This window comes from Benincasa hispida, chromosome 12 (assembly GCF_009727055.1).
Source record: "Benincasa hispida cultivar B227 chromosome 12, ASM972705v1, whole genome shotgun sequence".
Taxonomy (NCBI): Eukaryota; Viridiplantae; Streptophyta; class Magnoliopsida; order Cucurbitales; family Cucurbitaceae; genus Benincasa; species Benincasa hispida.
Genome location: NC_052360.1, coordinates 23849242 through 23873114, shown reverse-complemented (window position 1 = coordinate 23873114; position 23873 = coordinate 23849242). Strand labels below are relative to the sequence as shown.

Genomic DNA, 23873 nt, shown 5'->3' with positions numbered 1-23873 from the left:
TCTTGATCTTCAGGAGCTATCATGATTTGATTGTATCCGGCATACCCATCCAAGAAGCAATAAAAATCATTCCCTGCTAGTCGGTATAACATTTGATCAATAAATGGTAGAGGAAAATGATCCTTCTTTGTGGCCGCATTCAACTTGCGGTAGTCCATGCATATGCACCATCCAGTGATGGTCCTTTTCGGTATTAATTCGTTGTTCTCAATTGGGACTACCGTCATTCTGCCCTTCTTCAACACACATTGCACGGGACTGACCCACGAGCTATCAGCTATTGGATAAATAATGCCCGCATCCAGCCATTTGATAATCTCCTTCTTGACGACCTTCGTCATCGCAGGGTTGAGTCTACGTTGATTTTCAATTGTTGCTTTGTGGTCGTTGTTGACTATGAAAATGATTCTATCTTTATCAATTGATTATTATGCACTGTGATGATAGATATTATGCTATAAGCTCATGTTGCCATAAACTTGTGAGGATAAAAATGGAATGTTATCTATCTACTGCACTGATGAATGAATGAATGATGCTCTATATGCGCTCAAGTGCTTTGCGATAAAGACATTTTATGCGATACTACGTTCTAAGTGTATGCGTTGATAGTGATATACTCGTAGTATGTGATGAAGTAGTACGTGTCACAAGTTTCCTTGCACTGAAACCAAGTATAATTCCAACGCAAGTTTCTCAGAATGATCTGAGGTCGAACACGGGGATTGTTGTCGTTAAATGTGATACTTATATGATACATGCGACCGGTTATAATAAAGAATAAAGAATTTTGGTTTGTACAGAAATATAAATACGTTAATAAAGTAAATTCCTAAGCTACTATGATACAGGGGTTGAGGACTGGCTATGAAGTTGTACAAAAGAATCTATGAATGCGATGGCAAGTCTTATGAATGTGGCAGAAAGAGAATGAGTAAAAAGTAAAAACATCGCAAGTTCGTCGATCATGTTAAGGACACAACTAAGATTCCGCTTTCCCTTGGCGTACACCTTTCAGTGATCAGCCGCGTTCCCATACTTCTATGGTGAAACAACGATGAACATGATGAACGTAAGGTTGTTTCCATCTCTGGAAATACTTCTCGCTTTAGTTAACGCATTCTTCCAATCTTCTCTCGATAGGTGGAATAACATCTTCACTTTTGCTCTCACAGGTGAAGATGCCGTCGAGCATGCTTTAGCTAAACTTAATTGATTCCTTGACACAGATTAACTCATTTGCTTAATTCTTGTTGTTTACCCCAGGGATTAAGAACACATCATGGAGAAAATGGATGATAAATGTATGAAAAGAGAGAGAGAGATGATAATGATGACGATGATAACATTTAATTCGAAAATTAAGTGTTTGATACATGTTTGTGAATGAGGGATTAAAGACAATGAACATAGAAGATGAATTAGAGAATAGAAACAAATACGAAAAGAGTGTCAACGTCTTGACACAGATCCCGATCAGAAACTTGTGCTTGCTGGCATTTGGATGTGGTGGAGAGGAAAGCTTCCCTTTCAGGCTTGCTTTCCCGGTAGAATTGACCTTTTGCATAGAGCTTCAACTTCGGGAATCAGAAGAATTCCTTGCTCAGAGACTCACTTTTCAGCCTTGTCTCGTAGTTCTCTTGGATTTACTCTGTAAAGTCTCTTCAGACCAGCCTCTCTCCCAGTATGTCTTTCAGCGAATTTGAGGAAGCTATTTATAGACAAGACCTTGGCTCTTTGAATTTGTGGTCCCCACTGTATAATTATGGTAATGCCTACCATGGCGTAATGAAAAATTCCTCTCTGCTCCACGATCAATCCGTCAGAATTGCATAACAAAAAGCTGTACACTTGTTAGAATCGTTCGTGAATGCGTTGCTCCTCACATCTTCGATCGATCGCCGCATGCGGTGTTGTTTTTTATTACCGCATGCGATTGAAATGCGTTGGTCGCTAAAGCTCATGATCGATTTTCGCATGATCTGTCATTGCGTTGATCATCTTTTCATTCTTGATCGATTAGCGCATGCGATGTAGATGCGTTGTACATTTTGTCTTCGAGCTATTAATGTATGCGGTAACCTATTTCCTGCAAAACAGAGACTGAAACATTCTATTTCGCCATCACAAGGTGTTAGTGGATGCATTTACGACATTTCATAATTTTTGTATTTCTCAGCCAATTCTTATACTATCGACGCAACTTTCCTCTCTTTTTACCGCAATATCTAAATAAAACAGCATAACTTGTATTTCTACAAGTTATCACACCCCCATAATTTAGATATATGCTTGTCCTCAAGCATATCTTCAACTAAGGCAATTTCGCTCAATTCCTATCCTAGCTTTGCGTCGATTGGTTGCTCCGAATGCTCCACCTCTACAACATTACTTAACAATGCAATTTCCTTTTATTCTTTAACAATTCATCAACATGCTCTACTTTATTCTTTTCTATAACAAACCTCTACTAAAAAATTTCCTTCTTATTTTGAGAAGAATGTTTACCTCTTCTTGCAAAAACAACTAGGTGCGTGCTTTATGTTGTGGTCTGGTTTGCGTCATTTTATTAGAGACTGTTGATCATGGTTACACCCTTCATTTTGGCTTGCTTCCACGGCTGTCATGCGAGCATCCAACTACGGTTGTGTTCCAATCTCAACTTCAACTCTTGATTCTCAACCAAGTTTTACTTTTGCTGATCAGAGGAGTTGTCTCTTATATTCTTATTTTCTCTCTTTTTTTCTTTTCATATTGCATTGATCTCGGAAACTTACCTTCATTTTGACTTGCTCCCATGGGTGACATGCGAACATCCAACTACGAGCAGGTTCCTTTCACGACTTAATTCTGATCAGGTTGGGATTTCTCCCTTGCGCTGACATTGAAGTTTTTATGATTTTTTTTTTGATAATGAACGCATTTTCCCGATAATGACCGCATCCGCTTGATCACATCTACTCAGACCTTCTCCACCCCCAAATTTAGAGATGCGCAAGGTTCTCATTGTGTTGTTTTGGACAGAAAAGACAAAACACTTAGTCAAAATTTTTAAAAGAAGGTTTGAGCAGAGTCTTGAAATAGAAAAGGTAAAGCATTGCTATTGCTACGAATTATCTAAGTGTTAGTCAGAAAGTGCAAAGTGTAAGAAATGTTGCTAAGAGTATGCATACTATTCATCATGGCAACGCAATTGATAACGCAAAATAAAAGATAAGGAATATCGCAATACTTGACAAAGAATGATAAGTAAAGAGGCTAACACATATGGAAAGAATAGCTACTCAGTTGTATTAAAATTAACTAAGTATACAAAGAATTACAATCATCGTAACACAAAATTTAAGCATGTACAAAAAATCATGGTATAGCTTCTATACATAAAAATAATGAACAAATAAAAGAATGGCCGCAACAAAAAATTGCAGATTTATTGAGAAGGTGGCACACCCCCAAATTTAGAGTTGCGGTGGGGGCTCTAGGGGAGGATTTTGCAAAGGAACTCGAGGAGCTTCTTCAAAATGCAGAGGTTGCTGTAAATGCCGAGGAACCATGCTGTCAAAAAGTTAAAGTACTCATGGTTGCGTTTTGCCATTTGTCTCTAGTTCAGGTGGATCGTGAAGATAATGCGTTGAATATTGATCAGCACCTACCGCATCATCGCAACACTGCGTTGCACCTCTGCATGGCTCTCTTATAACTCCGTTATTCGTTGTTAGAAGAATTCTTGTTGTTGAGAGAGAAGATAACGCATCTTTGCTAGGTCAGCAGCAAGGGTTGTGGTAGAGGGGTGCGCCTGCGATGTTTCACCAGCAGCGGTTTGCGGTTGAGCAGAAGTACCTTCACCCAAACCGTGTGGGTCGTCAACATGCGACAATGGAGGAGAAAAATGCAGTGGAGATGACTGGGGGGAAGATGCTGCTGGGAGTGCATTAGGTGAATCGGGAGCAAAGAGGAGATTTGTAAAGTGTTCCGAGAGTGGGGAAAGGGGTTCCGTAGGTGGGCTTTGAGGGCAAATAACTAAAGGTAAGGGGTCCAAGGGTATTTGGTCTTGCGATGATTGCTCTTGGACTTTTTCCTTGCTTTGTCATCTTTGTGCTGCTTCTTTGGCTTTGGCTGTTGTGGCACATTCAGATCGATAATGGGTCGTTTAAGTGGAAGCTCGGGGCAGTGAGCCTCAAGATCTTTGTGTTGATAAGGCCATGGACTGCTGGCATTTGCTCCTCTTCAATACCTACACCCACAAAGAGGCATAAGCTCGAAACCATCCAAGGAAAGAAATACTGGCCTCTCACACGCCCTATAAAACCTCGAATTTGCTTTGCGATCAATTGGCCCACGTCAATTGGAATACCGCACGCTATGCAATATGCGACCATTACTCGATCCCTCGAAATAGTTTTGTCATGCGATGTAGGGATGAGTCGCCTTTTCACCAAATAAACCCAAAGACGCGCTTTCGAAAGCAGTTTGTTAGACACAAGGGTTTTGATGCCTTTTAAGGATACCGACCATTGAGTGCCCAGTTGCGTTAATGTTCTCAGTGCATCCTCCATTTGTTCTTTTTTGGGATCATCAATAACTTTTTTGCCTGGCGCATCCGAGATGTCCTTCATCTTATATAATTCGTTGATGTCCCTTGCACTGAATGACACTATCCACCCTTTCATGATCACCGTATCCTTGGTGCCATGAAGCCGTCCATTATAAAAAGCTCACACTACCGTTGGAATTATGATGGATGGACACTGGTAGAATATTTCCCACCCATGCTTCAGCACAAAACTTGTAATTAAATCTGGTAGTGGCGTTGGCACAGGAAAGAACCCCATCTCCATCATCATGTCATCATTTTCCTTCTTCGTTCATAGGCGCCTTTTGGTCAACGCAGGCTCACTGCTTCCAACTTTCGCTTTGGCCTTATCTTGTGCCAACATAAGGCGAGACCTTTGTCTTTGTTTGCGTTCCCGTTCCTTGTGTTGTTCTTCTTCTTCCCTTTTCCACTCTGCAATTTCTTTTCTTTTCTTCTCTCTAATGCGCTGCACATTTGCCTTGCACCGTTTCTCCTTCTCTTCCTTCTTCTTCTTTTCTTCTTATTCTTCTTCTCACATTTTTTTTTTCAAATTTCTCTGAGGCCAGCAATATGCGTTGTTCATCTTCGAGCCTTTTTCTTTCTTCTTCTACTGAAATTGCGTTGTTACGGCACACTTCCTCATCTTGTAGTTTTCTTTTCAAATTGTCTGCTGCAATGATTTGTTGCGCTCGTAACATCTTTTCTTGTTTCTCCTCTTCTTCTCTTTTTCTCCTTTCCTTCTCTTCTGCTAGACTTTGCCAAAATTGTGGGTCGCTTGTTGACCCTTGCGACTCCGCATTAGAGGGGTAATGTCTGGATCCTCTCGGTCTTTAGTCGCAACCATCCTGATATGTGTTGATGCCTCTTGAGGTTGTGCTGATTCTTTTTCTTGCGTTGACACCCCCTCTTCCACCCTTGCGGTGGTGGATTCTTCATCAACATCCGGGCTTTCAGCCCTCTTCCTCTTTTCTTCCTTCTTCATGTGCTTCTCTTTTCGCCTGCACTCCCTTTTTTCACTCGATTTCTTTTCTTTCTTCTCCTTCTTTGGCCGGGCCTCTTCATCTCCTTCTGCCCCCTTCTCCTTGCTTTTTCTTTTCTTATTCCCTTCAGCTGTTTCAAGCTGCTTCTTTGCTTCCACCTTCTTCAAAGCGCCCCTATGGGTCCCTCATAGGATTCTATGTGAACAGTTTCCTTAGGATCCGAAACGGCCAGGCGCTTCTTCGTGAAGCTTTTGCCATCTCCTCCTTCAAAGGCAAGGGCTGATTAACAACTACGGCTTCTGTAACCCTCCCTCCTTCTCCATGTTGCTCAGGATGCTCAAAAAACTTCTTTGTCATCTCTTCTTTTCTTCTCGCTTTCTATTGATAGTGCTGGGAGTGGGGCACTCTCCGTGCTCGTCGGGTTTGGAGTGGTTTGGCTACAAAAGGCTTTCGTCGAGGTTTTCTGGTGATTCTTTGGATGGGCTTCGGCTGGGCAGTGAGGTGACGGCTTGCTGTGAGAAATGCCGCCTCCCTTGCTGTTACTTGGGCTAGGAAAGGTGATGAAGGTAGGGAAGATGAATGTGAGGATTGCTCAGCCATGGTTTTGGTGAGTGATAGAGTTGGAAAATTTCTTTGGGACTTAGGAAGAAAGTTCAAATGTTGGTATGCAGAAGATTTTCTTAGGGTTTTCTTTTTCGCAAAAGATTTAAATAGACTTCCTCAAATGAAGGAGGGGGGAAGTTATAGGTTGGGCCTTGATGGGCCCAACGCAAATTTTGCATGGTAGGCTTCGAGGTACTCAAAAAGCCTGCTCGCCGCGCTCCTCGCATTTATGAATTAGCATTCATCTGCTAAGTCATCATTTCCTTGGAAGCCTAAACGATTGGACTACTCTCTCTCAAAATAGAATTTATCTTTTGTATTTTATTCAGATGGGCACAAGGTTAAAGATTAACGCAATGCATCCGTTATCGCAAATGTATAATTGCAGAGTACGGGCAACAATGCGTGCAATAGCGCAACATACCCCTCAACTCAGCGCATTTTTGGAGGACGGGTGCACGGTATTTCTACTGGTGCAACACTACCTCGACATAGTGCATTTTCGCTAAGGACGAGCGTAACACGTGCAACACACCCCTCAGCGCAATGCACTTGTGTAAGATGGACGCAAAGTGTATCTTATCAGCATAAGATGCACCCATCATCACAATGCATACCGAATGTTTATTAAAGTTTATTATTATTATTATTGTTATTATTTCAATTCATCAACAACGCAAGTCGATAAGACTTTGCGGTGTTCATTTTCTTTTAAGTCAATCATTCACGAAAACTTTAAGAACAATGCAACTACAACAGATAAGTAAGTAAATTGAGCAAGGCATGGAAATAATGCAATTTGAATTAAGTTGAAAGTAAATTCATAAAGCAGTAAAGGCTAATTCTAGTAAACAGTAAATAACGCAATGCAGAAAGCAGTAAAGGAAAGCTGTAAAGAAAGCAATTAAGATAGATGTAGGGATGCTGATTGAAAGCGGTTTTTCAGAGTTACCGCAATAGCATCCCCGCAAGCGGTCAATCCTGCTTACCTAAGTCGATGGTCTCCATGCGTCATTCCACATTGACCCCATAGTAGGGCTTAATTCTTTGATCATTGACTTTGAATGCGCTGCCTCCATCCTTAGTTGTTAGCTCCACTGCGCCATGGGGAAAGATAGTTGGTTGCTTATTTTTATGAAGTGTGGAAATGATGGATGAAATGTGTTGATGGATAGCATTGTGCACTCAAGTTTCCTCGGTGGAATCCAAGTGTAAATTCCTTTGAGTTTCCTAGTAAGTCCAAGGTCGAACACAGGGACTTGTGAAAATAGTTATGTTGGTAATATTTATGAAAACTTTGTGGTAACCAAGTAAATAGTAAGTGTTGGGTTGTTGTTGCATTAATGAAAATAATAACAAATGTGGCAGAGTTCAAAAAGAGTTGGTAAATGGGAAATACGATGAATATGCGGTGAACGGGTTGAGAAGGGTTTCGGCTAACACTCCCTAGGATGCATTCATGTTTTGCGATCATGCAACATACAATAGTAAACCACCTCTTGCTGTAAATGCCACCGCTTCTAAGGCTAGAATGCATGCGATAGATATGCAATAAGTCTATTTACGCGATGACAACAAGACAATCACATAAATATGCGACCATATAATATCACTCCTATTCCTAGGATGCATGCGATGTAAGTTGACAAACAGGGCTTATCTCTAAATCCTTATCTTTTGTTTATGCAAGTCTAATATTGCTCTTTCGAGTCCAGATTCTAACCTAGCTCTCTTGAGACATTAGGTTCTGTCTTTAGATTCTCTCTCGAGTAACTCTAAAGGGGTATTTTACACAACGTAAAACAAGACAATCGCAAGCAATGAACTTCCTAGATCACGTTAGCTTAATTCCTCTCAACCCATTCAACTGGTTTAGCTACTCATGCATATTAAGAGAGTGAGTAGATGTAGAAATAGAACTTCCATTGAATAGATATAAAACGAATTATAGAAATACGATGCAAGTAAGTAAAAATCCTGAAGCAATTTCTTACCATCAGGCGTTACACTGTTTCTACTCGTGCTCTAAAGATACTCTTGCCTTTGCGAGAGTCGGCCCGCTCTCTACTCTTACGCCCCAAGGTTTTCTCTCGAGCTGCCTTGGATGATCTCTGGCATCACCACTCTTCTCTAGCTTTGCCGTAAAATGGTAAAGAAAACTATGCACAGAGGTGTGAACTTGGAAAGAGTGGAAGTAATCGACTGCTTAACCCCTTCTCTGAAGAATGCACTGGGTATTTATAGGGCATCAAAAGAGAAAGTGGCTTCTTGTAACACTGGATTTATGCTATGATATGCACGCACGATTCAAGTCCAATAGTATGTAATAATGACCTGACTTGACTCAATTCATGCAATACTACTTCTAGATATGCGTTGTTAATGGATATTCTTGTAGTATGCTATGCGTTGTCACAAGTTTCCTTACATTGGAACCAAGTATAATTCTACTGCAAGTTTCTCGGTGTGATCCGAGGTCGAACACAAGGACTGTTTGAGGTTATTGCATTATGTTTATGATATATGCGACCAGGTTTTTCAATTTATAAAAGTATAGTTTGTGCAAGTATTTAAAATATGCGTTAAAGTAAAGTAAAGTAGTAAAATGCAGTAATAAAATAAAGCGCAGTAAACCTACGCTAAGATGGTACAACATACAGGCTTCATGATACAAGATACTGAGGTCAAGGCTGGCTGTGAAGATTATACAAAGATCATGTGATGTGATGGCAAGTCTTATGTACGAAGTAGAAAAAGAAAGATAACTAATATAAATAGTGCAAATTCCTTAATTGCGTTAAAGTTATAAGTACTGTTCCATTTTTCCCTTAGCATACACCTTTTAGTGGACGGTCGTGTTCCCACATGACTGTGATGAAAAAGAGACGAACATAATGAATGCAAGGTTGCTTCCATCTCTGGAAGTACTACTCACTCTAGTTAACGCATTCTTCTGACCTTCTCTCGATAGATCAGAATGGCATCTTCACTTCTGCTCTCATAGGTGAAGATGCCGTCTAGCATGCCTTAGCTAAACGCAATTATCTCTTTAATACAAATTAAGTACTCATTTAATCCATATTAACTACCAGGGGATTAAGAACACTTCATGAAGAAAACGATAAACGGAGGAACGAAAATAGATAGAGAAGTGGTGTTGAAAATGATCGAGACATTCAATATATCTATTTAGCGTCTGATACATGGTGTGTGAATGAAGAGATAAAGAAAATGAGAATAATGATGAAAAGAGATAGAAACAAATACAAACAAGGGCAAACGTTTCGGCATCGATTTGGATGGAGATTTGCTTGCTAGAATGGATGGATCGTGAGGAAGGATGAGCTGGATCGTGAGGAAGGATGAGCTTCCCTCTCAGGCTTGCTCAACCGGTAGCAGGGAACTGAGTATAGAGCTTCGCGGCGGGGATCTGGCAGATTAACACTGAGACTCACCTCTCGGCCTTGTCTCTTCTTCTTCCCAGATTTCTTCAGTTTAACACTTAGCTCAGCCTTTCTCTCAATGACCTAATATCAATTCGCCCCGTATCAAGTAATCATATTTTTCTGAGAATTCTATGGGGTATTTATAGGTGAGAATCTTTGACTCCGTCCTTATGGTCCCCACTTGTTGTTATGGAAATTCTGAAGATGAAGGGATATTTATTCCTTCTATTATGCAATCAGACCGTCAAATCTGTACAATTGTTAGTCGTACACGTGTCACAATCCTCCGCTTTTGCGTTGCTCAGTTGCATCTTTCGATCAGGTGTTCGCATGCAGTGTTGTTTTTATTACCGCATGCGGTTGAAAGTCAGCTCTGGATCGATTGTCGCACTGCGCCATCATTGCGTTAATCGTCTTTTCATTATTGATTGATGGGCACAATGTGACAGAGATGCGTTAGTCCATTTGTCTTAAGCCTTGATCGTAAGTGGTGACTTGGTTTCCTGCAAAACAGAGTGAAAATCTTCTTTTCTTCCATCTTAATGATGTTAGTGGGTGTAATTGCAATAATTCATAATTATTATATTTCTAAGCTAATTCATACAATTGGCGCATATTTATTCTCTTTTGGCCTCAATATCTAGATAAGGCAGTATAAAGAACTTATATTTCTACAAGTTATCACATCCCCAAATTTAGATATATGCTTGTCCTCAAGCATATCTTCTACTAAGGCAATAAAGCTCAATTCCTATCCTATATTTCTGCGTCAATTGGTTTGCTCCGAATGTTACACTTAGGCACATTGCTTAGCATCGCAATTTCTTCCTATCCTTGCTAATTCTTAACAAGCCCTACTTTATTCTTCTATATAACAAAATTCTGCTCAAAGATGCTTTTCTAGTTTTTCAAAATAGAATGTTTATCTCTTCCTTGTCAAAACAACTTGATATATCTACATACAGTGGTCAAAACTTTTGCGTCATTTACTAGAGACTGTTGGTCATGGTTACACTCTTCGTTTTGGTTTGTCCCCACGGGTGTCATGCGAACATCCAACTACGGTTGTGCCAATCTCAACTTTAACTCATGATATTTAGAGGAGTTGTCTCTTGCATTCTTTTATTAGTATATATTTTTTTCTTCTTTTTTTTCATACTGCGTTGATCTTGGAGACCCACCTTCGTTTTGGCTTACTCTTACGGGTGTCATACGAACATCCAACTATGAGCAGACTCCTTTCATAACTAAACTCTTATCAGGTTGGGAACATTTTTAAAGATTTTCCCTTGCACTGACATTGGAGTTTTGCATAAAAATTATTTATTTATTTATTTTGAAGAAAATGAATGCATTTTCTTAAATACTGCATATTCTTGATCTTATCTGCTCGGATCTTCCCCACCCCCAAATTTAAAGATGAGCAAGGTCCTCATTGCGTTGTTTGGATAGACTAGACAAACACTTAGAAGAAAAATTTCAAAAAGAAGATTTGAGCAGAACTTTGAAAGATAAAAGGTAAAGTAATACTAAACTAAGAATTAACTAAGTGGTAATCCGAATTTACAAAGTATGGAAAATGTTTCTAAGTGTAAGCATATATTACATCATAGCATAGCAATGAAGAACACAAAAGTAAAAGATTAAGTACGTTGCAAATATTGAAAAAGGATGATAAAGAAAAAGGCACAGGTAAAAAGTTGAGTGAATATGTACTCATTGTATTGAATATTAACAAAATATACAATTAATTACAAATGAACACAATAAAAAAATTTGTGCCTATACAAGAGTCAAAGAATTTGATTAACTTATAAAAGAATAAATGAATTGACATTTCTTTCAAATTTGATTTAGAAGGGTGCACGAGAAAAAAAAATTTCACACCATGCTTCCCTTAAATGCAGACACATATTTGTTGAGGACGGGTAACACACATGTACTCCCACAACACGCCCCTTAACTAACACATTTCTGGAGGATACCTCAACATAGTGCATTTAGCTAAGGATGAGCAAAGAGCACACAAGCGTGCAACACACCCCTCAACGCAATGCATTTGGGTGTAATGGATGCAAGGTGTCTCTTGTTAACACACAACGCTCCATCATCGCTTTTTATACCAGTATTTATTTTTCTTCTTGATTCATCAGAAATGCAAATCGAAGAGGACTTTGTAGTGTTTAATGATCAATCATTCACAAGAATTTACGAATGACGCTACTAGATTAAATAAATGGAAATACGTACGACATTAAATTGTAAAAGAACACAAAAAGCATTAACGGCTAATTCTAATAAGCAGTAAATAATGGAATTTAGAAGGCGGTAAAAGAAAGCTATAACGAAAACAGGTAAACATAGATAGGGGTGCTGATTGAAAGAAGTTCTTAGAATTACCGCAATCGCTTCCCTCGCAAGCGGTTTAATCTTGCTTGCCCAAGTCAATGGTGTCCATGCATCGTTCAAAGTTGCCTCCATAGTAGGCTTAATCCGTTGAATCAATTGACTTTAAACGCACTGTTCCCGTCTAAAGTTGTTAGTTCCACTGCGCCGTGAGGAAAGATTGTCTTGATTTGGAATGGCCCAGACCAGCGAGACTTCAATTTTCCTGGAAACAATTGCAAACATGTGTTAAATAATAATACTTGTTGACCTTCGGTGAATGTCTGGTCATTTATGCGGTTGTCATGCTATTTCTTGGTTTTCTTCTTATAAATCTTGGCATTTTCATAGGCATCCCTTCACCATTCGACCAACTAATTCAATTGCAGCTTTTGGACTTTCCCCACACTGGCTAAATCAAACTTCAGCTTCTTGCATGCCCACATTGCCTTATGTTCTAACTCGAGCGGTAGATGACAAGTTTTTCCAAAGACCAGGGCATACGGGGACATGCCAATTGGTGTTTTATAGGCAGTTCTATATACCCACAACATTTCATCCAGCTTGGGTGACCAATCCTTCCTGGAAGTATTGACTACCTTTTCTAAGATAGTTTTGATTTCTCTATTGGAAATCTCCACCTGCCCATTAGTCTGTGGGTGATACGTAGTCGTAACTCGATGGCTGACGTTGAATTTAGTCAACATGTTGGCAATTATGAGGTTGATAAAGTGAGAGCCTCATCGCTGATTAAGGCCCGTGGCATCCCATATCGAGCAAAAATGTTCTTCTTCAGAAACTTCGCCACTGTGGCTACATCATTCTTGGCACATGCGATGGCCTCAACCCATTTTGATACATAATCAACCGTGACCAAAATATCGTGATGACCTTCTGATGGTGGAAACGGGCCCATGAAGTCAATTTCTCAAACATCAAATAATTCCACTTCTAAGATTGACGTCAGTGGCATTTCATTCCTTTTCGACATATTCCCTGTTCTTTGACATCTATCGTATTGCACAACATAGGCATGGGCATCCTTAAATAGTGTTGGCCAGAAGTAGCCACACTATAGAACCTTTTCTGCGGTTCATTGCCCCCCAAAATGTCCTCCATATGGAGACTCATGACAAAGCTCTAAAATGTGCTTGACTTTGTGCTCAGAAACGAATCGACGTAATATATGATTAGGTCCAAGTCGATATAGGAATGGGTCGTCCCATAAATAAAATTTGGCATCATGTCTTAGCTTTTTCTTCTGCTGGTAAGTGTAGTCATTTGGTATTTGGCTGCAAACGATGAAGTTTACTATGTCTGCATACTAAGGAACATTAATGTCTACTGCCATCAGCAGCTCATCAGGGAATCTTTCCTCAATATATTTTTCTGTCCCTTAAACCTCGCAATTCTCCAATCTTGACAAATGATCTACGACTTTATTCTCGATGCCCTTCCGGTCTTTAATCTCTAGGTCAAATTCTTGCAGTAGCAACACCCATCGTATAAGCCTTGGTTTTGCATCCTTCTTTGTCATCAAATACTTGATTGCGAAGTGGTCTGTATACACCACAACGGTTGTTCCAATTAAGTATTGTCCAAATTTCTCCAGTGCAAACACCACTGCGAGCATTTCCTTCTCTGTGGTTGTATAGTTCTCATGTGCATCATTCAATTTTTTACTTGCATAATAGATAGGATGTAATACCTTATCCTTACACTGACTCAAAACTGCGCCCACAGCATATCCGCTAGCATCGTACATCAACGCAAATGGTTGCGTCCAATCCGGTGCAATCAAAATAGGTGCGATGATGAGCACATCTTTCAATGTGTTGAATGCTTTGGTGCATGCTTCATCAAAATTATATCCTCGGTCAGCTTCAAGGAGTGCACTTAGGGGCCTTGCGATCTGAGAGAAGTTGCGAATAAATCTTCTGTAAAACCCAGCATGTCCCAGAAAGCTCCTAAGTGTTTTTACGTTCACTAGTGGGGGTAATTGGAAATTGCATCGATCTTTGCCTGATCAACTTCCAATCCTGCTTTAGAGATTCTGTGACCCAGAACTATTCCTTCTTCCACCATAAAGTGGCATTTTTCTCAATTCAAAACAAGATTTGTTGCCATGCACCTCTTCAAAACCTTTTCAAGGTTGGATAGGCAGAAGTCATAATTACTACCGAAGACTAAGAAATCATCCATGAATACCTCGACTGACTCCTCCAAGTAATCTGAGAATATTGCCATCATACATCGTTGGAAAATGCCTGGCGCATTGCAGAGTCCAAATGGCATGCGACGGAACGCGAATGTACCAAATGGGCACGTGAAAGTTGTCTTATCTTGGTCCTCCAGCACAATCACTATTTGGTTGTACCCTGAATAGCCGTCAAGAAAACAAAAGAATTCATTCCCCGTGAGTCTGTCTAACATTTGATCAATGAACGAGAGTGGGAAATGGTCCTTTTTGGTGGCCAAATTCAGCTTGCAATAATCCATAAAAATTCTCCACCCTGTAGTCATTCTTGTGGGAATTAATTCATTCTTGTCATTAGTGATGACTGTCATCCCCCTTTTCTTCGGAACACACTGCAGTGGGCTTACCTAGCTGTTATCAGATATCGGGTAGATGACACCTGCGTCCAGCCACTTTACTATTTCCTTCTTCACTACCTCCCTCATGGTAGGGTTCAAGTGACGTTGCCTTTCTACTGATCCAATCTTTCCTTCTTCCAGACGAATCTTGTGCATACAATATGAGGGACTGATTCCTCGAATGTCTGCCAAGGTCCATCCCAAGACCTTTGCGTTATTCTTTAGGATCTGTATGAGCGCATCTTCTTTCTCCTTACTCAGCGATGCAGAAATGATAACTGGTAACATGTCGTTACTTCCTAAGTAAGCATACTTAAGGTGCACAGGCAACGACTTTAACTCTAGCACAGGTGGTTCTTCCAAAGATGGCTTAATGCGTTGTGATGTCCGTTCAGATAACTTGAGTGGTTCAAAATTGGATTCAATATGAATTGCAATGCAGTCCTCTTCCAACATTGCGCCGATTTCAAAATCTTCTTCCTCCAGCTCCTTCAGGGATTCGTGCCAAGGCTCTTCCCGCAGTTCCTCAATGTATTGGCAATTTTCCACATCACCTGGGTACTTCAACGCATTGACTACATTGAATTTTACTTCCTGATCGTCGACCCTGATGGTCAATTCTTCTTTTTGCACATCGATCAGTGCTCGCCCTGTTATGAGGAATGAGCGACCCAAGATGATAGGGATTTCTCTATCAGCTTTGTAATCCAATATGACAAAGTCTGCTGGGAATATAAACTTGTCCACTTGCATGAGAACATCCTCTATCTTGCCCTCAAGAAGCTTTATCGATCTATTGGCCAACTGTATTGTGATAGTGGTTGGTCTTGCGTTGCCAATATCCAGCTTCTTAAAAATTGTAGAGCCATTAGATTTATGCTTGCCCCTAGATCGAACAGCGCGTTCCCGACCGTCTTCCCTTCTATCGTGCAGGGCAATGTGAAACTCCCAAGATCATTCATTTTAGTGGGGAGATTATTTTGGAATAGCGTGCTGCATTCATATGTTAACGCAACGGTTTCATTTTCCCCGATCTTTTTTTTATTTGCAAGAATATCCTCGAGAAATTTTACATAACTCGGCATCTGCTCTAGTGCTTCGATCAAGGGAATGTTAATGTGCAGCTATCGGAGAACATCTAGAAACCTCTAAAATTTCTTGCTATCATCTTTCTTCTTCAGCTGGGACGAGAAAAGTGGAGGATGCCACCATATTTCCTGTTCACTTGGCTGTTTGTTGAGGTCTGGTGCTTGCCGTGTTTCATTAGCTAGAGGTTGTGTTGTTTTAGAATTCATATCTTGAGGAGCTTCATCTTTTGTAGATGAACTTACTTCTGATCTGGCACTTTTTCCAATATTAGTTGATTGGTCATCATCAATAGTCAAATCGACTGGTGTTGTTGTCGCATCTGGTACTGATGGCATAGGGGCTGTTGTTTTGCCACTCCTTAATGTCACTTCATGACATTGTTCTTTCCCTCGTGGCCCCGATGCTCCTGAACTGCTGTGTCGCGTACCAAGTGCTTTTTTCTTTAATTCCCCCGTAAGTTGATCTATCTGCTCTTCTAATTCTTTAAGGGTGTTAGCTTGTGATTGTCTCATTGCCTCGCTCTTTTCAATATAGTGTTTTAACGATGTCTCCAGAGATGAGGTGCCGCAAGAGGTATCGTATAGGGATGGTTGGTCACAGGGTGGTATATCTTGAGCATTACTTAGGCTACAGTCTGGATTAATGAAGACTGAAGGGTTGCCTCGATCCCCTTGATAACTATAGTGATAAAAACTATGGCTATCCTGATTGTGATTCCCGTCCCAACCTAAAGTTGAGTGATCCCACCAACCAGGGTTGTAGATGTTGCCAAATGATTCATCGTAGACAGCATATATGGGTTATTGATTCCATGGGCAAAACTTTACTAGACGTCCATCTCTACATTGGATGCAATTCATTGCAGCCACATGAGTCAACGCGTTAACTTGCGCTGATCTTTGAGAGAGAGTTCTCTGTTGGTTGGCCATCGTCTGGAGAAGTGAGGTCATTGTGGTCATCTGATCGACCAGTGCGCTCATTGTATCGGTTGACACATCGACACTTTCTACTCTTTCTTGCTTCAGACCTCTTACCTTAAGTCTGGTATCAATCCACTCATCAGAATGTCGCGAGATGTGATCTAATATGTTCTTTGCTTCCGTATATGAATTGTTCATCAATCCTCCTTCTGCGGAGGCATCGACGATTGCTTGCGTTGTTTGGTCTAAGCCATTGTAAAATGTTTCCATCAAAATACTATCGGGAATCTTGATATGCAGACAGTTCTTCACTAACTGCCAGAATCGCACCCAGGTGGTACTCAAGGTTTCATAACCCTTTTGTTCAAAACTTAAAACATCCCTCCATCTCCTTGCATTGACGGATGGAGGAAAGAATATGTTCATGAACCTATCCACCAAGTGCTCCCAACCATTAATCTCGTCTGGCTCTAATGCTTGAGCCCACATTTTTGCTTCGTCCCACAGTGTGTACGGGAACAGGTATAGTTTAAGACTTTATTGAGTTACACCAGGCATGAAGAATGCACTGCACATGTCTACAAAATTCTTCAAATGAGCGTTTGGGTCTTCTCCTTGTAATCCTCCAAATTGACCCACATTTTGAATCATCTGCAGCATAATAGGTTTTATCTCAAAGCTTACATTCCCTTCAACCATGGGTCTTGAAATTCCTAGTGAAAAATTATAAAAATCTGGCACTACATAATCCCTCATAGGGATGTTCTGGTCAGCAGCAAGAAAAACTGGATCTTGCGCTAGAAAATTTTCACTTTGGTTTCCTACAAGTGCCACATTCTCATTAGCCATGCTTCTTCACCAATTAATTTGGCCCTGATGAACTCTTGCGCGAATAATACACTTGATCTTTGGGTCCACTTAGAATTACCAGATCACTTCAGCACTCATAAGACGTCAGACTGCTCTCCGCCTTGAACAGTCAGTACAAAGAGATATGTCCTGCACATATCACAAAAATATTCAACACTAACCGTTAACCATCCCCAGCAACGGTGCCATAAACTTGTAACGCTAGATTTATGCTATGATATGCATGCACGGTTCAAGTCCAATAGTATGCAATAATGACCTGACTTGACTCAATTCATGCAATACTACTTCTAGATATGCTTTGTTAATGGATGTTCTTGTAGTATGTTATGCATTGTTACAAGTTTCCTTACGTTGGAACCACGTATAATTCCACCGCAAGTTTTTCGGTGTGATCCGAGGTCGAACACAGGGACTGTTTGAGATTATTGCGTTATGTTTATGATACAAGTGATCAAGTTTTTCAATTAAAAGTATAGTTTGTGCAAGTATTTAAAATATGCGTTAAAGTAAAGTAAAGCAGTAAAATGCGATAATAAAATAAAGTGCAGTAAACCTAAGCTAAGATGGTACAACATACAGGCTTCATGATACAAGATACTGAGGTCAAGGCTGGCTGTGAAGATTATACAAAGATCACGTGATGCGATGGAAAGTCTTATGTACGAAGCAGAAAAAGAAAGATAACTAATATAAACAGCTCAAGTTCCTTAATTGCGTTAAAGTTATAAGTACGGTTCCATTTTCCCCTTAGCATACACCTTTCAGTGATCGGCCGCTTTCCCACATGTCTGTGGTGAAACAGAGATGAACGTAATGAATGCAAGGTTGCTTCCATCTCTGGAAGTACTACTCGCTCTAGGTAATGCATTCTTCTGACCTTCTCTCGATAGATCAGAATGACATCTTCACTTCTGTTCTCACAAGTGAAGATGCCATCTAGCATGCCTTAGCTAAACGCAATTATCTCTTTAACACATATTAAGTACTCGTTTAATCCATATTAACTACCAGGGGAAATACATTCGATTACGGCAACATTCGCAACTACCAAAGTGCACCGTTTCCCTTCATACAGCTCGAATCATTCTCAGATGCCCCGAGAGGCATCCTTTCCTTGTTTGTTGGGTTGGTTCACGCTCGGGAGAATCTTTCAAAAAAAATCTCTCTGGCACGTAGATCAGAACACTTCATAAAGAAAACGATAAACGGAGGAACATAAATAGATAGAGAAGTGGTGATGAAAACGATCGAGACATTCAATATATCTATTTAACATTTGATACATGGTATGTAAATGAAGAGATAAAGAAGATGAGATACAATGATGAAAAGAGATAGAAACAAATACAAACAAGTGTCAATGTCTTGCACCGATTTGGATGGAGATTTGCTTGTCGAAATGGATGGATCGTGAGGAAGGATGAGCTTCCCTCTCAGGCTTGCTCAACCGGTAGCAGGGATCTGAGTATAAAGGTTCGCGATGGGGATCTAGCAGATTAACACTGAGACTCACCTCTCGGCCTTGTCTCTTCTTCTTCCCGGATTTCTTCAGTTTAATACCCAGCTCAACTTTTCTCTCAATGACCTAATATCAATTCGCCCCATATCAAGTAACCATATTTTTCTGAGAATTCTATGGGGTATTTATAGGTGAAAATCTTTGACTTTGGCCTTGTGGTCCCCACTTGTTGTTATGAAAATTCTGAATATGGAGAGATATGTATTCCTTCTGTTATGCAAACAGATCGTCAAATCTGCACAACTGTTAGTCGTACACGTGTCATAATCCTCAGCGTTTGCGTTGCTCAGCTGCATCTTTCGATCAGGTGTTCGCATGCGGTGTTGTTTTTATTACTACATGCGGTTGAAAGTTAGCTTTGTATTGACTGTTGCACTGCGCCGTCATTGCGTTAATCGTCTTTTCATTGTTGATTGAAGGGCGCAATGTGACAGAGATACGTTGGTCAATTTTTCTTAAGCCTTGATCGCAAGCGGTGACTTGGTTTCCTGCAAAACAGAGTGAAAATCTCCTTTTCTTCCATCTTAATGATGTTAGTGGGTGTAATTGCGATAATTCATAATTATTGTATTTCTAAGCTAATTTTCATACAAATGGCGTATATATTCTCTTTTGGCCGCAATATCTAGATAAGGCAGTATAAATAACTTGTATTTCTACAAGTTATCACTTCTCTCTTCTGGTTGCTCAGATGGGACAACATTAATTCCTGACTGACGCGCCAGATATTTGTCACCGATAAAGCTGGATGTACTTTTGACCGTTAGGATTCGAGTACAGTCAACTTTTTGTCCCATCGATCTTAATTGTCCTTTCGTCCAGATGCGTCCACCAGCTTGCTGTTATTCTTCTTGGGTGAATGTTTTCGAGCACGAACAACGCAAAGTCTTGCAGTGAAGTTGCGTTCGACCGATGTATTCCTATGATCGCATTCTTTGTATTGCGTTAACGCATTATTCTACAAAAAAACATAAAGATCAATTGCTCTAATACGTTGGACGCATATGACCGCAAAAGTATAGAATTTATGCTTAATGGACACAATTTAACAGATTCTACCAACGCAATCCAACATTGTTTAAGAACTTAGCACTATGATAACGTGCATTTCTGCCTATTATCAATAGTCTTGATGCGGAATGGCCCAAACCACCGGGACTTCAACTTTCCTGGAAACAATCGCAAATGCGCGTTAAATAAAAGTACCTGTTGACCCTCGAAGAACGTCCTTTTGCTTATGCGGTCATCATGCCACTTCTTGGTTCGCTCTTTATAAAGCTTGGCATTTTTGTATGCATTCATTTGCCACTCGACCAGCTCATTCAACTGCAACTTCTGGACTTCCCCCGCGCTTGACAAATCGAAGTTCAGCTTTTTACTTGCTCACATTGCTTTGTGTTCTAACTCGAGAGGTAGATGACAAGCTTTTCTAAAGACCAGAGCATATGGGGACATACCGATTGAAGTTTTGAAGGCAGTTCTGTATGCCCACAATGCTACGTCAAGCTTAGGTGACCAATTCGTCCTGAAGGTACTGACTACCTTCTCCAAGATGGTCTTGATTTCTCTGTTAGAAATTTCTGCCTGCCCATTGGTTTGTGGGTGATATGCAGTTGCAACTCTATGGCTGACATTAAATTTGGTCAACATGTTAGTGATGATGCGGTTGATCAAATGTGAGCCTTCACCGCTGATTAAGGCATGAGGCATTCCATATCGTGTGAAGATATTTTTCTTGAGAAATTTTGCCACCGTTGCCGCATCATTTTTAGTGTATGCGATGGCCTCAACTCATTTTGATACACAATCCACCGCAACTAGAATATATTGATGACCCTCAGAAGGTAGAAATGGGCCCATAAAGTCGATTCCCCATACATCAAACAATTCAATTTCCAAGATCGAAGTTAATGGTATTTCGTCCCTTCTGGACATGTTCCTTGTTCTCTGGCATCTGTCGCATTGCACAACATGGGCATGAGCGTCCTTAAATAATGTTGGCCAAAAATAGCCGCTCTGTAGGACTTTTACGGCGGTCCGCTGCCCCCCAAAATGTTCTCCATAAGGGGACTCATGATAAAGTTCTAAAATGTGCTTAGTCTCATGCTCAAAAAACGCATCGACGCAAAATATGATCAGGTCCAAGTCGATACAAGAAGGGGTCATCCCAGAAATAAAACTTGACTTCATGTCTCAGTTTCTTCTTCTACTAGTATGAGTAGTCTTCTGGTACTTGGCCACAAACTATGAAGTTTACAATGTCCGCATACCATGGAACATTAATGCATACTGACATAAGTTGCTCATCAGGGAATCTTTCTTCAATTTCTTTCTCTTTCTTCTGAACCTCGCAATTTTCTAACCGTGATAAATGATCCGCGACTTGGTTCTCAGTGCCCTTTCGATCTTTAATCTCTAGGTCAAATTCTTGCAGGAGTAGTACCCACCTTATCAGTCTTGGTTTCGTATCCTTCTTCGTCATAAGGTATTTGATCGCAGAATGATCAGTAACACCACTACATTTGATCCAATTAAGTACTGTCGAAATTTCTCCAGTGCAAACACCACTGCGAGCATTTCTTTCTCTGTGGTTGTATAATTTTCCTGCGAATCATTCAACGTCTTGCTGACATAATAGATAGGATGAAAAATCTTATCTTTGCACTGACTCAAGACTGCGCCCACTGCATATCCACTGGCGTCACACGCAAACGGTTGTGTCCCATCCAGTGCAACTAGAATAGGTGCAGTGATGAGCGCGTTTTTCAACGTATGGAATGCTTCAGCGCATGTATCATTAAAATCATATTTGCAATCAATCTCGAGGAGCACACTTAGGGGTATTGCAATCTGAGAAAAGTTGCAGATGAATCTTCGATAGAACCCCTCATGTCCCAGAAAACTTCTAAATTTTTTCACATTGATTGGTGGTGGTAACTTGGATATTGTGTCAATTTTTGCTTGATCAACTTCCAATCCTTCCTTTGATATCTTGTGACCTAGCACGATTCCTTCTTCAACCATGAAATGGAATTTCTCCCAGTTCAGAACAAGATTTGTTTCAATGCATCTCTTCAAGACTTTTTCAAGATTTGATAAACAGGAGTCATAAGTGTTGCCAAAAACTGAAAAGTCATCCATAAATACCTCGACTGACTCCTCCAAGAAATCTAAAATATGGCCATTATACACCTTTGGAAGGTACCTGGTGCATTACAGAGTCTAAATGGCATGTGACGGAATGCAAATGTGCCAAATGGGCACGTGAAAGTTGTTTTATCTTGATTTTTCGGTGCAATCGCAATTTGGTTATACCCTGAATAGCCGTCAAGGAAGCAAACGAATTCATTCCCCATAAGTCGATCTAACATTTGATCAATAAACGGGAGTGGAAAGTGGTCCTTCTTTGTGGCCAGATTTAACTTGTGGTAATCTATACATATTATCCACCCCGTGGTTGTCCTTGTAGGAATTAACTCATTTTTGCTGTTGGTGACGACTGTCATACCCCTTTTCCTTAGAACGCATTGTACTGGGCTTACTCAGCTGCTATCAGATATGGGGTAAATGACGCCTGCATCAAGCTACTTCACAATCTCTTTCTTCACAACCTCCTTCATGGCAGGGTTCAAACGGCGTTGCCTCTCTATAGATCCTGTTTTTCCTTCTTCAAGTCGAATCTTATGCATGCAATATGAAGGACTGATCCCTCGAATGTCCGCTAAGGTCCATCCCAAGGCTTTTGCATTGTTCTTAAGGATCTGAATAAGTGCTTCCTCCTTTTATTTGCTCAGTGAGGTAGAGATTATAACCAGTAAAGTGTTATTGCCTCCCAAATAAACATATTTGAAGTGCACTGGTAAAGCCTTCAACTCTAACATGGGTGGTTCTTCCAAAGATGGCTTAATACGTTGCGTTGTTCATTTTAGATAACTTGATTGTTTCAAAATTTGGCTTAGTTTGTATTGCAGCACAATTTTCCTCCCACATTGCGCCAATCCTAAAGTCTTCTTCCTCTGATTCTTCTTCTCGTGCCAATGTTCTTCCTGCAGTTCTCCAATATATTGATAATTTTCCATATCACCTGGGTATTTCAACGCATTGAGAATGTTGAATTTAACTTGTTGATCGTCGACCCTTATGGTAAGTTCTCCTTTCTGTACATCGATCAATGCTCACCCTGTTGCGAGAAACGGGTGACCCAAGATGATAGGCACCTCAATATCAACTTCATAATCCAATATGATAAAGTCAGTAGGGAAGATGAACTTATCCACTTGCACAAGTACATCTTCTATTTTGCCCTCGGGATGCATTAATGATCTATCGGCCAATTGCAACGTAACTGTGGTAGGTCTTGCGTTGCCGAAATTTAACTTTTTGAAGATTAACAAGGGCATTAAGTTTATACTTGCCCCTAAGTCACACAGTGCATTTCCGACTTCTTTTCCCCCTATTAAGCATGGCAATGTGAAACTCCCTGGATCTTTCATTTTAGTGGGGATGTTGTTCTGAAAAAGCGCACTACATTCATATGTTAATGCGACCGTTTCATTCTCCCCAATCTTCCTCTTGTTGGTGAGTATGTCCTTGAGGAATTTCACATAGCTAGGCATTTGTTCCAATGCTTCTACTAAGGGAATGTTGATATGTAATTGTCAGAGAACATCCAAGAACCTCTTGAATTATTTTCTATCTTTCTTTTTCATCCTAGAGGGGAAAGGTTGAGGATCCCGTCGTACTTCCTGTTCAATTGGCTGTTCATTGAGGTCCTTTGCTTGCTGTGTTTTAGGAGCTGGAGGTTGCGATGACTTTGATTCTGAGTCTTGCTGGGATTCATTCTTTGTAGAGGTATTTTCTTCTGAACTGGTAGTTCTGTTGTTTGTGGTT

At 40.4% G+C, this 23873-nt stretch overlaps 1 protein-coding gene across 1 annotated transcript; it reads right to left on the bottom strand.

The window, feature by feature from the left end:
• Window positions 1-22567: 22567 nt before the first annotated feature.
• On the bottom strand, window positions 22568-23599 carry LOC120067458. Its single transcript, XM_039019018.1, has 2 exons — window positions 23201-23599; window positions 22568-22762 (listed from the first exon to the last, which is right to left on the bottom strand). The coding sequence occupies exons 1-2, from the start codon at window positions 23597-23599 to the stop codon at window positions 22568-22570; spliced, it is 594 nt and encodes a 197-aa protein (XP_038874946.1).
• Window positions 23600-23873: the final 274 nt, after the last annotated feature.

What these genes read in the sequence shown, in the direction of transcription:
- LOC120067458 (XM_039019018.1), bottom strand. Translation starts at nt 23,599, where the DNA reads ATGCCTAGCTATGTGAAATTCCTCAAGGACATACTCACCAACAAGAGG. An exon ending in ATTATGAAGTTGATATTGAG is followed by an intron (nt 22,763 to 23,200) that starts GTGCCTATCATC and finishes AGCAAATAAAAG; the next exon opens with GAGGAAGCACTTATTCAGAT.